Source organism: Dendrobates tinctorius, unplaced genomic scaffold, assembly GCF_039654945.1.
Source record: "Dendrobates tinctorius isolate UK_male_01 unplaced genomic scaffold, ASM3965494v1 ptg000070l, whole genome shotgun sequence".
Taxonomy (NCBI): Eukaryota; Metazoa; Chordata; class Amphibia; order Anura; family Dendrobatidae; genus Dendrobates; species Dendrobates tinctorius.
The window spans coordinates 99827912-99842830 of NW_027361738.1; the positions used below are offsets into that span (position 1 = coordinate 99827912).

General features: G+C 55.0%; 1 protein-coding gene across 1 annotated transcript; it reads left to right on the forward strand.

Annotated features, from left to right (window-relative positions):
- The first annotated feature begins 3400 nt into the window (after positions 1 to 3400).
- Positions 3401 to 14379, forward strand: CDK5 (cyclin dependent kinase 5). Its single transcript, XM_073582220.1, has 12 exons — positions 3401 to 3556; positions 5009 to 5097; positions 5178 to 5245; positions 5818 to 5878; positions 9560 to 9616; positions 9784 to 9879; positions 10099 to 10173; positions 10256 to 10352; positions 11781 to 11850; positions 11944 to 12004; positions 12946 to 13026; positions 13841 to 14379. Exons 1-12 carry the CDS (start codon positions 3520 to 3522, stop codon positions 13925 to 13927), a joined length of 879 nt encoding a protein of 292 aa, XP_073438321.1. The 5' UTR covers positions 3401 to 3519; the 3' UTR covers positions 13928 to 14379.
- Positions 14380 to 14919: the final 540 nt, after the last annotated feature.

Below are 14919 nucleotides of genomic sequence, written 5' to 3' on the forward strand. Positions count from 1 at the left end.
AGTCACAGCCACCACGGGCACAGCAGCGACCCCTTGCGAGGCCACGCCCCCCCGGGCGACGCAGACGCAGCGGGTGGGACGACGGCCGAGGAGGACAGGCCCCCCGCACGCCGCAGCCTTTGCAGGCCGGGCAACACTCGGGGAGGCCACGCCCCCCTCACGGACCACCGCCGCCACCCTATGCCCACCACTTGAGACGGGCAAGGCCGGCCACTCCCCCTCGTCGCCCAGCGGCGGCGGAGCCACCTGCACGGACCCCTTTTTGGGTCGACGTGCCGGAGACCCCGCTCTCACCACAGGCGCCGACATGGGAGCGACCAGCACTTTGCACCGCCTCAGCTGCTGCTTGATGTTCTGTTCGCCCTTCCTAGGCTTCTGGACCCCCACTAGCGATCCAGACTTAGCGGATCCGTACGTGGGGGGTCCAGAAGCCCCAGCACTCGCCGCCGGAGGTGCGGCCCTGGCTTTACCAACTTTGCCTGGTGCCAGGCCAGCCCCCCCTGCCACCGAGGGCTGAGCCTGGACACCACCACAACCAGCACCGACCTCCATGTCGCTGCCCTGGTCTGAACTGTCACCAGATGCGACAGTCAGGTCACAACAGTCATCTCTCTCCCCGCTCCCTTGCTGCGGACCCACCACAGGGCCCGAGCCGGGGTGGGTAGCGGGTTCCACACAGTGGGACAGAGGGGCCCCGGGAAGAGGAGCAAAAACCAGTTGTTCCTCCACGCCTTCAGAGGCCTTACGCCTGCGCCTCCTGTTTCTCCTCTTCCCGGTTGCCTCATCCTCCGGGCAGACCTCATACCCAAACAACAGCGTGCCAAACCGTGCTGGGGATTCAGTCTGCCGTACTTGTTTAAGGATGAGGCAGCCCCCCTCAGAACTACTTCTGCTCCCTCCATCCTCCCCCTCGCTCCCGCTTTCCTCCGCGTTACTGGAGTCCAGCGGGAGGGCCACCTGCTCAGGGGCTATCTCGCTGCATGTTACCTGGCTCTCGCTGGTGTCCGCCAGGTCTTCAGGTGGAGGCGGCCCGGGTGTGGTGTGGGCGCCATCTTGCTCTTCCTCCTCCTCGCTTTCCTCCACCTGGGTGGGGACTCCTGACCCCCCAGGAGACCCACCGGCCATGGCCCTGAACCGGTCCTCGTTCTGCAGCTTCTCCTGGAAGGGGCCGCTGCCGGCCATGATGGTACTTCGCCGGTCCTCCAGGGCCCGAATCTCCCCTTTCAGCCGCTTGACCGTGGCGGTGACCTCCGCTCTCTTTGAGGCAGGGAGCCTGTTTTTACTGATGACCCGGGCTCCCTCCAACTCCCCCCGGAGTCTCCTGAGCTGCTTGCCGGCCTCCTCGTACTTGGAGAGGTGGGCATGAATGCGGGAGGAGTAGGTGGTAGCTGGCTCTCCCGCAACCTTGGAGCCCCAGATGTTAAGGGGGGGCCCCGCCTCACCTCTGCCGGCTGCTGCACCTCCGGGGGAAGGGCCCGCCACAGCCTTCACTTCGGGGGTCCCAGACCCTGGAGCCTTGCGGCCCCCTGGGGTCCGCTTTTTCCCCATCCCTGGGACTAGCTGGCTGTGCCTTGGGCCTCCTGGTGGTGGATGAGGCCCCCCACCCCCAGCTGGCTTGCCGGAGGGTGGGAGCCAGGGGCACAGCCCCGGCGCTCAGTCCCAGGGAGAGTCCTCTTTCCTGGGAAGGGGGCAGATGGAAAGTCCTTGCAGAAAAAAAAACCTCCCTTCCCAGGAGCTTAGCAAAACCCCAGCCTTCAGATGCTCAGCTGCGACGCTCCTCCTCTTCCTGGGCGTGCCCAGAGCTGCACTCACTATTCTGCTGGTGCAGTCACTGTGTACATACATACATTACTGATCCTGAGTTACATCCTGTATTATACTCCAGAGCTGCACTCACTATTCTGCTGGTGCAGTCACTGTGTACATACATTACATTACTGATCCTGAGTTACATCCTGTATTATACTCCAGAGCTGCACTCAGTATCCTGCTATTGCAGTCACTGTGTACATACATTACATTACTGATCCTGAGTTACATCCTGTATTATACTCCAGAGCTGCACTCACTTTTCTGCTGGTGCAGTCACTGTGTACATACATTATATTACTGATCCTGAGTTACATCCTGTATTATACCCCAGAGCTGCACTCACTATTCTGCTGGTGCAGTCACTGTGTACATACAATACTGATCCTGAGTTACCTCCTGTATTATACCCCAGAGCTGCGCTCACTAGTCTGCTGGTGCAGTCACTGTGTACATACATTACATTACTGATCCTGAGTTACCTCCTGTATTATACTCCAGAGCTGTACTCACTATTCTGCTGGTGCAGTCACTGTGTACATACATTACATTACTGATCCTGAGTTACCTCCTGTATTATACCCCAGAGCTGCGCTCACTAGTCTGCTGGTGCAGTCACTGTGTACATACATTACATTACTGATCCTGAGTTACCTCCTGTATTATACTCCAGAGCTGTACTCACTATTCTGCTGGTGCAGTCACTGTGTACATACATTACATTACTGATCCTGAGTTACCTCCTGTATTATACTCAAGAGCTGCACTCACTATTCTGCTGGTGCAGTCACTGTGTACATACATTACATTACTGATCCTGAGTTACATCCTGTATTATACCCCAGAGCTGCACTCACTATTCTGCTGGTGCAGTCACTGTGTACATACATTACATTACTGATCCTGAGTTACCTCCTGTATTATACCCCAGAGCTGCACTCACTATTCTGCTGGTGCAGTCACTGTGTACATACATTACATTACTGATCCTGAGTTACATCCTGTATTATACCCCAGAGCTGCACTCACTATTCTGCTGGTGCAGTCACTGTGTACATACATTACATTACTGATCCTGAGTTACCTCCTGTATTATACCCCAGAGCTGCACTCACTATTCTGCTGGTGCAGTCACTGTGTACATACATTACATTACTGATCCTGAGTTACATCCTGTATTATACTCCAGAGCTGCACTCACTATTCTGCTGGTGCAGTCACTGTGTACATACATTACATTACTGATCCTGAGTTACATCCTGTATTATACCCCAGAGCTGCACTCACTATTCTGCTGGTGCAGTCACTGTGTACATACATTACATTACTGATCCTGAGTTACCTCCTGTATTATACTCCAGAGCTGTACTCACTATTCTGCTGGTGCAGTCACTGTGTACATACATTACATTACTGATCCTGAGTTACCTTCTGTATGGGCTGTAGCCGCCATGTTGCTCCTCTCACCTGTTGGGTGTACACATATAAACAAATAAGGATAACTCCGCCCATATCTCCATAACAACAGCGTTCTTAATGAGCCTGGGCGGGCTTTGTGGCTGGTTATTTCCATGGTGATGACTTCTGCCGTGATGTCACCCAGTATTCTATCCCCATTGGCCAGGAGAGTGCCTTTTTTGCATATATTAGCGAAGGGGCGGGGCTTTTGTCCGCGCATGCGCATTTGCAGATCGGCCTGACAGCGGAAAGATGCAGAAATACGAGAAGCTGGAAAAGATTGGAGAAGGTGAGAAAACGGCGGAGACGGCAGGAGAGGCCGGGGACGTGCGGCCTGGGCGGTGCTGAGGAGAGTGCGCGCTGACCGGGGACGGGAGCTGCGTATTGTAGTACGGAAAGCGACTACTGCCCCCCCCTGTCCTCTGTGGCGTAGGGGCGGACCGCTGCCCCCCCCCCTGTCCTCTGTGGCGTAGGGGCGGACCGCTGCCCCCCCCCCCCGTCCTCTGTGGCGTAGGGGCGGACCGCTGCCCCCCCCCGTCCTCTTCCATCGTATAATGTTAGTTATAATTGATGTACCTGATCTGAGCTTCGTCTTCGTTATGACGCTTTAGATCCTGATGATGTCATCGGTGATGGGCGGTGTGGCGTTTGGTTGGGTGACGTCGTCGGTGATTGGTAGTTTGGCTTTGAGCAGGTTGATGTCGTCGGCGATGTGGCGTTGAGGCGGGTGATGACGTCGATGATGGACGCTGTCACGTTGAGGCGGGTGATGACGTCGGTGATGATGGGCGATGTGGCGTTGAGGCAGGTGATGGGCGGTGTGGCGTTGAGGCGGGTGATGTCATCGGTGATGGGCGGTGTGGCGTTGAGGCGGGTGATGGCGTCTTCGGTGATGGGCGTTGAGGCGGGTGATGGCGTCTTCGGTGATGGGCGGTGTGGCGTTGAGGCGGGTGATGGCGTCTTCGGTGATGGGCGGTGTGACGGGTGATGGCGTCTTCGGTGGTGGGCGGTGTGACGGGTGATGGCGTCTTCGGTGGTGGGCGGTGTGGCGGGTGATGGCGTCTTCAGTGATGGGCGGTGTGGCGGGTGATTGCGTCTTCGGTGATGGGCGGTGTGGCGGGTGATTGCGTCTTCGGTGATGGGCGGTGTGGCGGGTGATTGCGTCTTCGGTGATGGGCGGTGTGGCGGGTGATGGCGTCTTCGGTGATGGGCGGTGTGACGGGTGATGGCGTCTTCGGTGATGGGCGGTGTGACGGGTGATGGCGTCTTCGGTGGTGGGCGGTGTGACGGGTGATGGCGTCTTCGGTGGTGGGCGGTGTGACTGGTGATGGCGTCTTCGGTGATGGGCGGTGTGGCGGGTGATTGCGTCTTCGGTGATGGGCGGTGTGGCGGGTGATTGCGTCTTCGGTGATGGGCGGTGTGGCGGGTGATGGCGTCTTCGGTGATGGGCGGTGTGGCGGGTGATGGCGTCTTCGGTGATGGGCGGTGTGGCGGGTGATGGCGTCTTCGGTGATGGGCGGTGTGGCGGGTGATGGCGTCTTCGGTGATGGGCGGTGTGGCGGGTGATGGCGTCTTCGGTGATGGGCGGTGTGGCGTTGAGCAGGTTGATGTAGTCGGTGATGCCTCCTCTGTGTGGGGGGCAGCACTCTCGGCTCTGGTGCCCCCCTGTCATCCCTCACAGGAGGAGCTCAGGACACTCTTTTGTATGTGGTCTGAGTTAACCCCGTATATTCTCTCGCAGGAACGTACGGCACCGTGTTCAAAGCCAAGAACCGCGAGACCCACGAGATTGTGGCCCTGAAACGCGTGAGGCTGGACGATGATGATGAGGTGGTGATAGCTGCAGATGTGATGAGTACATGGGGGGGGGGTCTGTGCTGTATATGTCACCCCAATGTCTGTCTCTGCAGGGGGTCCCCAGCTCCGCTCTCCGTGAGATCTGTCTCCTGAAGGAGCTGAAGCACAAGAACATCGTCAGGTAACGGCGGCTGGTGGTCACACGTCTCCGATCTGCCCTCCGAAGGGGGCTGAGATTTAATCTTTCTTACACATCAGCATTGCTCGCCTTCCCCTGTGCCAGCGCTGCCCCCAGTCTTTGTTGACAGGCTGCAGCGGTGGTTCCATGGCTGTAGCCATTCGGTCAGCTCAGCAATCTAGTGCCATCTACAAGGGCTTTACCACTGAGCCCAGTGATTGGCTGCTGCAGGTTCATGAGCTGTCATTGTGCTGCCACCGCTGCAGCTTGTGACAAGGCCGTGGCAGAGAAGCAGCGATGGGGCCGCGGAGGGCGAGAAATGTCGCTACTGTTCTGTTTGACGAGTCTGTGGGCGTAAAGGAGGTTTGGTCTTATGCAGCAATCATGGTGACAAACACACATAGTAAGGTTATGGCTCGGAGGAGAAGGGAGGACACAAAAGAAGTATAGATAATTCCCCGGTTCTCGAGGTCGTGCCGCGCGGCTCCCCGTCCTCGCTCCGTGCCGCGCGGCTCCCCGTCCTCGCTCCGTGCCGCGCGGCTCCCCATCCTCACGCTGCCATTTCCCGTTTGCAGGTTACATGACGTTCTGCACAGTGACAAGAAGCTGACACTGGTCTTCGAGTATTGTGATCAGGTGAGTGGTGGCCCACCCTCGTAGACGGGGGGATTATTGCTGATCTCTCCTTGTAAAGTACCACAGCCTAAGTGCAGCCCCCCAGCTTATTTCCTCACCCCCTTCCCCGTGGGCATTTTGTCTGTCCAATCTATCATTTAATCAAGGATGTCAACCCCCGTGGTTCCTCCATTTTTCTCTCTTGCAGGGTCTGGGCACTGCACCCGTAGTAAGGGTCTTACAATACCCCTGCAGTCAGCAATATCCCTATTGGTGCCCACCCTGCGGCCTCTTTGGGACCCTCCTCGGCTCCTCTCCTCCTGAGAGATGATGAGTCGGCCACAAGAATTTGGGACCCATTTTGTCACTACCTGAGCCGTGACGTCCAGAGGGGCTCTCTGTTTACAGTGGCCGGTCCTGAGCCAAATCTTCTTTTCGTCACCCCTTCTGTGGGCGGTCAGTGCGATGCTTTCAGCCCTCTGTTCGCAGTGGCTGGTCACGTTTTTCGTCGTCCCTTCTGTGGGCGGTCCGGTGCGATGCTTTCAGCCCTCTGTTCGCGGTGGCTGGTCCCGTTTTTCGTCGTCCCTGCTGTGCGCGGTCCGGTGCGATGCTTTCAGCTCTCTGTTCGCGGTGGCTGGTCCCGTTTTTCATCGTCCCTGCTGTGCGCGGTCCGGTGCGATGCTTTCAGCCCTCTGTTCGCGGTGGCTGGTCCCGTTTTTCGTCGGCCCTGCTGTGCGCCGTCCGGTGCAATGCTTTCAGCCCTCTGTTCGCGGTGGCTGGTCCCGTTTTTCGTCGGCCCTGCTGTGCGCCGTCCGGTGCGATGCTTTCAGCCCTCTGTTCGCGGTGGCTGGTCCCGTTTTTCGTCGGCCCTGCTGTGCGCCGTCCGGTGCGATGCTTTCAGCCCTCTGTTCGCGGTGGCTGGTCCCGTTTTTCGTCGGCCCTGCTGTGCGCCGTCCGATGCGATGCTTTCAGCCCTCTGTTCGCGGTGGCTGGTCCCGTTTTTCGTCGGCCCTGCTGTGCGCCGTCCGATGCGATGCTTTCAGCCCTCTGTTCGCGGTGGCTGGTCCCGTTTTTCGTCGTCCCTGCTGTGCGCGGTCTGGTGCTATGCTTTCAGCCCTCTGTTCGCGGTGGCTGGTCCCTTTTTTCGTCGGCCCTGCTGTGCGCCGTCCGGTGCGATGCTTTCAGCCCTCTGTTCGCGGTGGCTGGTCCCGTTTTTCGTCGGCCCTGCTGTGCGCCGTCCGGTGCGATGCTTTCAGCCCTCTGTTCGCGGTGGCTGGTCCCGTTTTTCGTCGTCCCTGCTGTGCGCGGTCTAGTGCTATGCTTTCAGCCCTCTGTTCGCGGTGGCTGGTCCCTTTTTTCGTCGGCCCTGCTGTGCGCGGTCTAGTGCTATGCTTTCAGCCCTCTGTTCGCGGTGGCTGGTCCCTTTTTTCGTCGGCCCTGCTGTGCGCCGTCCGGTGCGATGCTTTCAGCCCTCTGTTCGCGGTGGCTGGTCCCGTTTTTCGTCGGCCCTGCTGTGCGCCGTCCGGTGCGATGCTTTCAGCCCTCTGTTCGCGGTGGCTGGTCCCGTTTTTCGTCGGCCCTGCTGTGCGCCGTCCGATGCGATGCTTTCAGCCCTCTGTTCGCGGTGGCTGGTCCCGTTTTTCGTCGTCCCTGCTGTGCGCGGTCTGGTGCTATGCTTTCAGCCCTCTGTTCGCGGTGGCTGGTCCCTTTTTTCGTCGGCCCTGCTGTGCGCCGTCCGGTGCGATGCTTTCAGCCCTCTGTTCGCGGTGGCTGGTCCCGTTTTTCGTCGGCCCTGCTGTGCGCCGTCCGGTGCGATGCTTTCAGCCCTCTGTTCGCGGTGGCTGGTCCCGTTTTTCGTCGTCCCTGCTGTGCGCGGTCTAGTGCTATGCTTTCAGCCCTCTGTTCGCGGTGGCTGGTCCCTTTTTTCGTCGGCCCTGCTGTGCGCGGTCTAGTGCTATGCTTTCAGCCCTCTGTTCGCGGTGGCTGGTCCCTTTTTTCGTCGGCCCTGCTGTGCGCCGTCCGGTGCGATGCTTTCAGCCCTCTGTTCGCGGTGGCTGGTCCCGTTTTTCGTCGGCCCTGCTGTGCGCCGTCCGGTGCGATGCTTTCAGCCCTCTGTTCGCGGTGGCTGGTCCCGTTTTTCGTCGGCCCTGCTGTGCGCCGTCCGGTGCGATGCTTTCAGCCCTCTGTTCGCGGTGGCTGGTCCCGTTTTTCGTCGTCCCTGCTGTGCGCGGTCTAGTGCTATGCTTTCAGCCCTCTGTTCGCGGTGGCTGGTCCCTTTTTTCGTCGGCCCTGCTGTGCGCCGTCCGGTGCGATGCTTTCAGCCCTCTGTTCGCGGTGGCTGGTCCCGTTTTTCGTCGGCCCTGCTGTGCGCCGTCCGGTGCGATGCTTTCAGCCCTCTGTTCGCGGTGGCTGGTCCCGTTTTTCGTCGGCCCTGCTGTGCGCCGTCCGGTGCGATGCTTTCAGTGCTGCAGACATTGAGCTGCGCAGTTTGTAATCCTCATCCAGAAAGTGTAAGGAATCTTGCTGAGCGGCTCCTCTTGTGACGCTGCACTTGGTGCAGTTCTGGGGTTCCACAGGGGTCTTGTGTCTTTACCTCCCGCCCCAGTCGCCCCATGATCCAAGCACACGTCCGCACACGCATTATATTGGTCTCGCAGACAATCTGGATACACTGCAGTCTGTATAAGGACATTCCGAACACTTTTTTGTTCTTTATCCACATTTCTTGGGGTCCGGACCACCAAACATCTCCGACTTAGCAGTGTAATCTCTGTGTTATCTTGTGTAGGGTCTTCTGAAAATTCCTTCCCGCATTTACATTGTCGGACAAACCTTGTATCTTCCTTATTCCCTCCCCCAGACCTCGTTATTCCCAGCCTCGCAGTGGGATCACCTCTCCCTGTATTTTGTGCTCTTGTTGGATCCAGCCGACACTGTCCTTCCTCTCACATTACTTGTGCTCTTCTGTGGGGTCTCTGCTCTTCTTCCAGGTTTCCAAACATCGAGGCCCTCCCGTGCGGACCCCCCTATATTTGCTCACATGGGCACAGGTACCAGATCCGTTGGTCCGTCATTGGACGTCTTGACGGGATCCTTCTGGTCCTTGTTTCCTCTATCTTACTGGAGACCCTGCTGCTCCTTCTTGTCTCCTCTCCCCAGAGTTATTTTGTAGATGCCTTTTGCTTTATGTTCTGGGTGACAATCGCCATGCTTACTCTTTCTCTTTTCCTGACTCTGTTCTCAAGTGTCGCTGCGGCTGGATCCACAACTCCAGCATTCGGCCGACCTCATCAGCGTCCACAGCAGTAATCTATTAATTCGTCAGAACGGACGTTTTCTCGCCACCATTCACCGTCTTTGTTTCGTCAGATGCTGTGTGCTCAGCTGTACAGCAAGGGGTCATCTCTCCTCGTCACGGGGGCACATCATACAGCCTCATGGAAGGGTTGGCTTATATCTCTCCAGCGGTCTTCTGTGCCCCCTGACAAACTGAGAAAGAAGGAATTTTTTAGGCAAGGTGCAAAAATCCTTTTTTTTTTTTTTTTTTTTTGCGTTTCTATTGCTGGGAGTTGTTGTCTCCCTGATGGTGGTGATTGCAGTTGATGTAAATCAGACTAATCCTCCCTCAAATATCATGATGCCCCCCCCCCCCCCCCCAGCCTTAGAAGGAGCAAGAATCAAACTTTTTTTTTTCCATGACAGGATCTGAAGAAATACTTTGACAGCTGTAACGGCGACTTAGATCCAGAAATCGTGAAGGTAAAATCATTGTATCAGCTTGTCTCATACGAGTCTGTGCCCTTGGGGCGGCCATATTGGAAACGCATGGTGCGGACCACTCAGCAGGATGTTGTGCTGTACGGCAGCCCCCAATACGCCCCCATGTACTGTGGTATATGACGTCTCTAACTTCTGTCTCCTTTTAGTCCTTCATGTATCAGCTGCTGAAGGGTCTCGCCTTCTGCCACAGTCGCAACGTTCTGCACCGAGACCTGAAGCCTCAGAACCTGCTCATCAACCGGGTAAGCTGAGATGGAGGAGGGGATGGAGATGCGATCAGTGCCCGGCCGGGGCTTAAATCTGTCTCTTTGGTCGGCCCCAGGCTGGAAAAGTCACCTAAAACTTTTTAAGATGTAGAGTGATATTTTTTTGTTGAGTCCTATGGAGTCGGCACGAGCTGGTACTGTCGGGTGGAGGCTGTTTGTACATGGCTTTGACCTTGGTGCCCACTGTCTCCTCAGAATGGGGAGCTGAAGCTGGCAGACTTCGGCCTGGCGCGGGCGTTTGGGATCCCAGTTCGGTGCTACTCTGCGGAGGTGAGCCTGGCACTAATGTCCGGTAAGTTGCACCCCGGACTTCCCTGCCCCTCTTACACCCGTGTATCCTCCTGTCCTCTAGGTGGTGACACTCTGGTATCGCCCGCCTGATGTGCTTTTTGGGGCCAAGCTTTACTCCACCTCTATAGACATGTGGTCGGCCGGCTGCATCTTCGCAGGTAAGTCTGCAGGTCGCATCCTGGCAATAGGCGCGGGTCATGTGCTGTACGTTATTAATAATAATCTTTATATAGCGCCAACATATTCCGCAGCGCTTTACAGTTTAACAGTTTCAAAACACAAGTCATAAGTAACGTTAACAATACAATAATTAAAGCGAAATAAGCCGCCCCTGCTGGTGAGAGCTTACACTCTACCATGAGGTGGGGGAGATACAGAGTACAGGTGTGTATTTACAATGAAGGTCCAGCCATCTTGAGGGAGTGAGGGATGGATGGAGATTGTGAATGGGCTACACGCGCACACTTACACATAGAATGACTTTGATTAGTGAACGTGATAGGCCGCTCTGAACAAGTGTGTTTTGAGGGAGCGCCTGAAACTATGCAAACTGTGCTTAGTCCTAATTTCTTGGGGTAGAGCATTCCAGAGGATAGGAGCAGCACGGGAGTGGGAGGTACGGATTAGTGCAGGGGTTAGTCGAAAGTCGTTTTCAGAGCGCAGTGATCGGCTAGGCCGATAGACAGAAATGAGGGAGGAGATGTAAGGGGTGCCGCACTGTGGAGAGCTTTGTGGGTGAGAACAAGTACTTTGAATTGGATCCTATAATAATAGGCAGCCAGTGTAATGACTGACGAAGAGCGGACGCGTCCGAGTACCGATTAGCCAGATGGACGACCCTGGCTGCTGCATTAAATATGGACTGGAGAGGGGATAGTCGAGTGACGGGGAGGCCAATTAATAGAGCGTTGCAGTAGTACAGGCGGGAGTGGATCAATGCTACAGTGAGGGTTTTTGTTTCCGTGGTGAGAAAAGGGCGGATTCTAGAGATGTTCTTTAGGTGTAAGCGGCAAGAGCGGGCAAGAGATTGTATATGGGATGTGAAGGAGAGATTGGTGTCAAACATAACACCCAGACAGCGCGCCTGCTGCCGGGGTGTTATTGTGGTACCATCCACGGAGAGGGAAATGTCAGATTTAGGGAGGTTAATAGACGGCGGGAGCAGAAGAAGTTCAGTTTTGGAGAGGTTGAGTTTCAGATAGAGAGCGGACATGATGTTGGAGACTGCGGACAGACAGTCACTGGCGTTCAGTAGTACAGCGGGGGTGAGGTCAGGGGATGACGTGTATAGTTGTGTGTCATCAGCATAAAGATGGTACCGAAAGCCAAATCTGCTGATGGTCTGTCCAATTGGGGCTGTGTAGAGAGAAAAGAGAAGGGGGCCAAGGACTGAGCCCTGAGGTCCCCCGACAGCGAGAGGAAGAGGAGATGAAGTGGAGCCAGAGAACAAAACACTGAAGGAGCGGTCAGAGAGATAGGAAGAGAACCAGGAGAGAGCAGTGTCCTTAACGCCTAGTGACTGGAGCCTAGAGAGTAGGAGATGGTGGTCAACAGTATATTATTCTTGTCCCATCCTCGCCCCGCAGAGCTGGCCAATGCCGGGAGGCCGCTGTTTCCTGGAAACGACGTAGACGACCAACTGAAGAGGATTTTCCGATATCCTTTTTCCGCCGTGGATGTGTCGGGGGAGGGGGTGTAGACTTTGGGGAGCAGACCATGTAGTCGGGACTGTTCCTTAACCCGGCACACATTGCTTGGGACCCCGACAGAGGAGCAGTGGCAGGCCATGACCAAGTTACCCGACTATAAGGTGAGCTGGGGGGCTACAGATGTCTGGCTGTAGGGTAAAGATGGAGGCGGCCGTGCTCAGGACCGGGACTGAGACGACAAGGCGGCCGTGATGCAAACCAGCGCAGCTTAAAGGGGTTGTCCCAACTCTGCAAATATTTACCCGAAAACAGGAAAGGGGAGAACTTGCTGATCACTGGGGTACAATCGATAGCCCTCCATCGATCCCAAGAGCAGGGTCCTGAAATGCCCCTTGTAATGAAGGGGGGAGGACACATCTGCCATCTATGGACAGAGATAAGGGCGCAGCAAGCAGAGGTGGCGATAAGGAGACTGGGAGTTCATGAGTGGCGGCGGCGGCGCACGCGTGTCCCACATAAACGTCTGCCAGGCATATCTGAACAGAGTGTGACCCAGCAATCAGCAAAGAATCACTGAATATGAAGATCTCTGCTTGCTGTCAGTGGACTGAAATTCCAGCTGCATGGCCCCTTACACAAGAGCCGATACACTGTAACGAAGCAATCAGCTGTGTGGCATCAGCAGGTTCCCGGCCTCCAGTTGTGCTTGCTGTCAGAGTTTGAAATGAAAACCCAACCTGATCACATCAAACCCGCACCCAGCTTGTGACCATGACGGTCCGTTATAGTAAGCCGAGGCTCCAGGTCAGGACTGAATGTGAAGCAAAATGTTTCCAGTCACTTACAGGAAGCGGAGATTGTGAAAATGTGCAGTCTAATAATAAATTAATGCAAGAGAAAGTTTTAACCAAAAGTTCCCCGTTTCTTGTGATTTAGTTTGCTATTCTGCCCCTAGATGGCAGCACTGTGGTTTACCTGGTGCAGCGCCGTCCTCCATGCAGTGGTCGTACCTGGTACTGCAGTCTAGCTACGTCTGTAGTCTCTCTGCTCCCGCTTTATGTGGACAATCTGATTGGATCATTTCTGTTTTTTCCTTTTCCAGCCTTACCCCATGTACCCGGCGACTACATCTCTGGTGAATGTTGTACCCAAGCTGAACGCAACCGGAAGAGACTTATTACAGGTATCTCAGCCACAAGATAACGCATCTAAACCTGTCGTCTATCCATCTCACGAGCGACTACAACTCCCAGCTTTCATAAAATAGACAGCTGTGGCTCTCTAAGTCATTTTGCTATCAGGAAACCATCAGCAAGTTGGTGTAGACGGATCTGTTGATCTTATTGGATGCCTTTCTAATATCTTGATTTCTTATTGACGACGGGGTGCTTGTTATCATCCCACCCTGACACTGCCCGCCTCGTTATTGTGAAAAGCGGAATTTCCACCCAACATTGACCTGCTGCGATAGTATCCATGGGTGCGAGGTGTTTGGAAGGCAGGGCAGCAGTCAGCCTACTTGTTGATGGTTTCCAGGAGACTTTTTTTTTTTTTTTTTTTACACAAAACATGACCGTAGTAAAATGAAGGCAGCGAGACCCTGAATTTTGGCCCGTTGGACCCCAGTGATGTAACCCCTGATGTACCGGTTATTAGAGCTTGTGGTATAAGTTAGGTACAGCACCCATCTGTGGGCTAAGTAATGTATGATCTATGGGGGTCTTGCAACTGGAACCCCACTTATCACAAGCATCCCAAAGACCCTGGTGGGGACGGAGCACGTGCGATGGCTGTCCATAACGGTGGTGCACTGCTGCTTCGTTCACATAGCGGGCTCTGCACCCCGTGTTCGGGGCCAGTGGGGGTCTCGGAAGGCTCCTGTGATCATACGCCTGTCCTATTTTATATACTGTTTATGGGCCGGCCCCGTCGTAGCCCCTCAGCATCTCACCGAGACCCTAATGATCCTTCACCCCGATTCTCTTCTCTGTTTCCAGAACTTGCTGAAGTGTAACCCGGTGCAGAGGATTTCGGCAGATGAGGCTCTTCAGCACCCGTACTTTGCAGATTACTGCCCGCCATAGACGCCCAAACGCCGCCTCCCCTCCCCCCCGAATCCCACCTTTATTCCCAGTCATACATACTGTCAGTAACCTGCCCACCCTGCAAGGTCAGACACCCCGTATTCATGTCCTACCCGATCTGTGGAGGCGGAGCTTCTTGGAGTAGTCTCCACCCATTATACTGAGTGGGTGGGGCTTACTGTTAATGGGCGGGGCTTATTCACAACCACGGGCTGTGTACATGTGGGTGCAGCCCAGCAGGGGGCAGGCATGAGAAATCATTCCAGAATCCCAATCAATGCAGCCTTACATCATCATCATCATCATCCTCCTTCCCCTAATTTATTTTGTAACCCTCTCATTACCTCCTCCGATACACTTGTATATTTTAATGTACATTTTTGGAATGTTTTTTTTTGCTTTGTTTTTTTTTCCATTGATCCTGGAGAAATGCAGATTTATTTTACAGACAATCAAGGTTTATTTATTTTTTTTATAAAGATTTAAAAGGGTTTTGAATTTTGAAGGATCTGCCATCAGCGGCCTCGTACACAGGACACGTCCAGGGTCTTAAAGGGTCCGGCTGCTTTGGGGGTCTCTACACAATATTGGAGATGGTTGTAATGTTGCGGCTCATCCTTGTGCTATATAAATGCTCGGACCTCCCCTGCTGTGTGGACACGTGTGCACCCTCATGTGTCTTCCCCAGGAACACAGGATCCGGCCATCGCCAGCAGTGGAGTTTATGGAAACTTCACAATAGTATAAGGGATTCACTTGGCAAAATGCTCCAAAAAAATATATTCACCGGGTGCAGTAGACGCACCTGCCGGGGTAATGCTCTGCACCAGGTGGAGCAAATAAGTCTGCCTAATGGAAATTTTGGCTTTTTACAAGGTGTTTTGGGCCAGAGATGAACACTTCTAGTTCTCATTAGATGTAATGTCTGATTGTCCCGGGGTCCCTGAAGGTCACACACAGGAAATCGCGCAGAACGAAAATGACTCCTCCAG

Coding starts and splice junctions, on each gene's coding strand:
- CDK5 (XM_073582220.1), top strand. CDS start 3,520: ATGCAGAAATACGAGAAGCTGGAAAAGATTGGAGAAG. Junction 5,879..9,559: donor TCTTCGAGTATTGTGATCAG/GTGAGTGGTGGC, acceptor TTTCCATGACAG/GATCTGAAGAAATACTTTGA. Junction 9,617..9,783: donor TAGATCCAGAAATCGTGAAG/GTAAAATCATTG, acceptor GTCTCCTTTTAG/TCCTTCATGTATCAGCTGCT.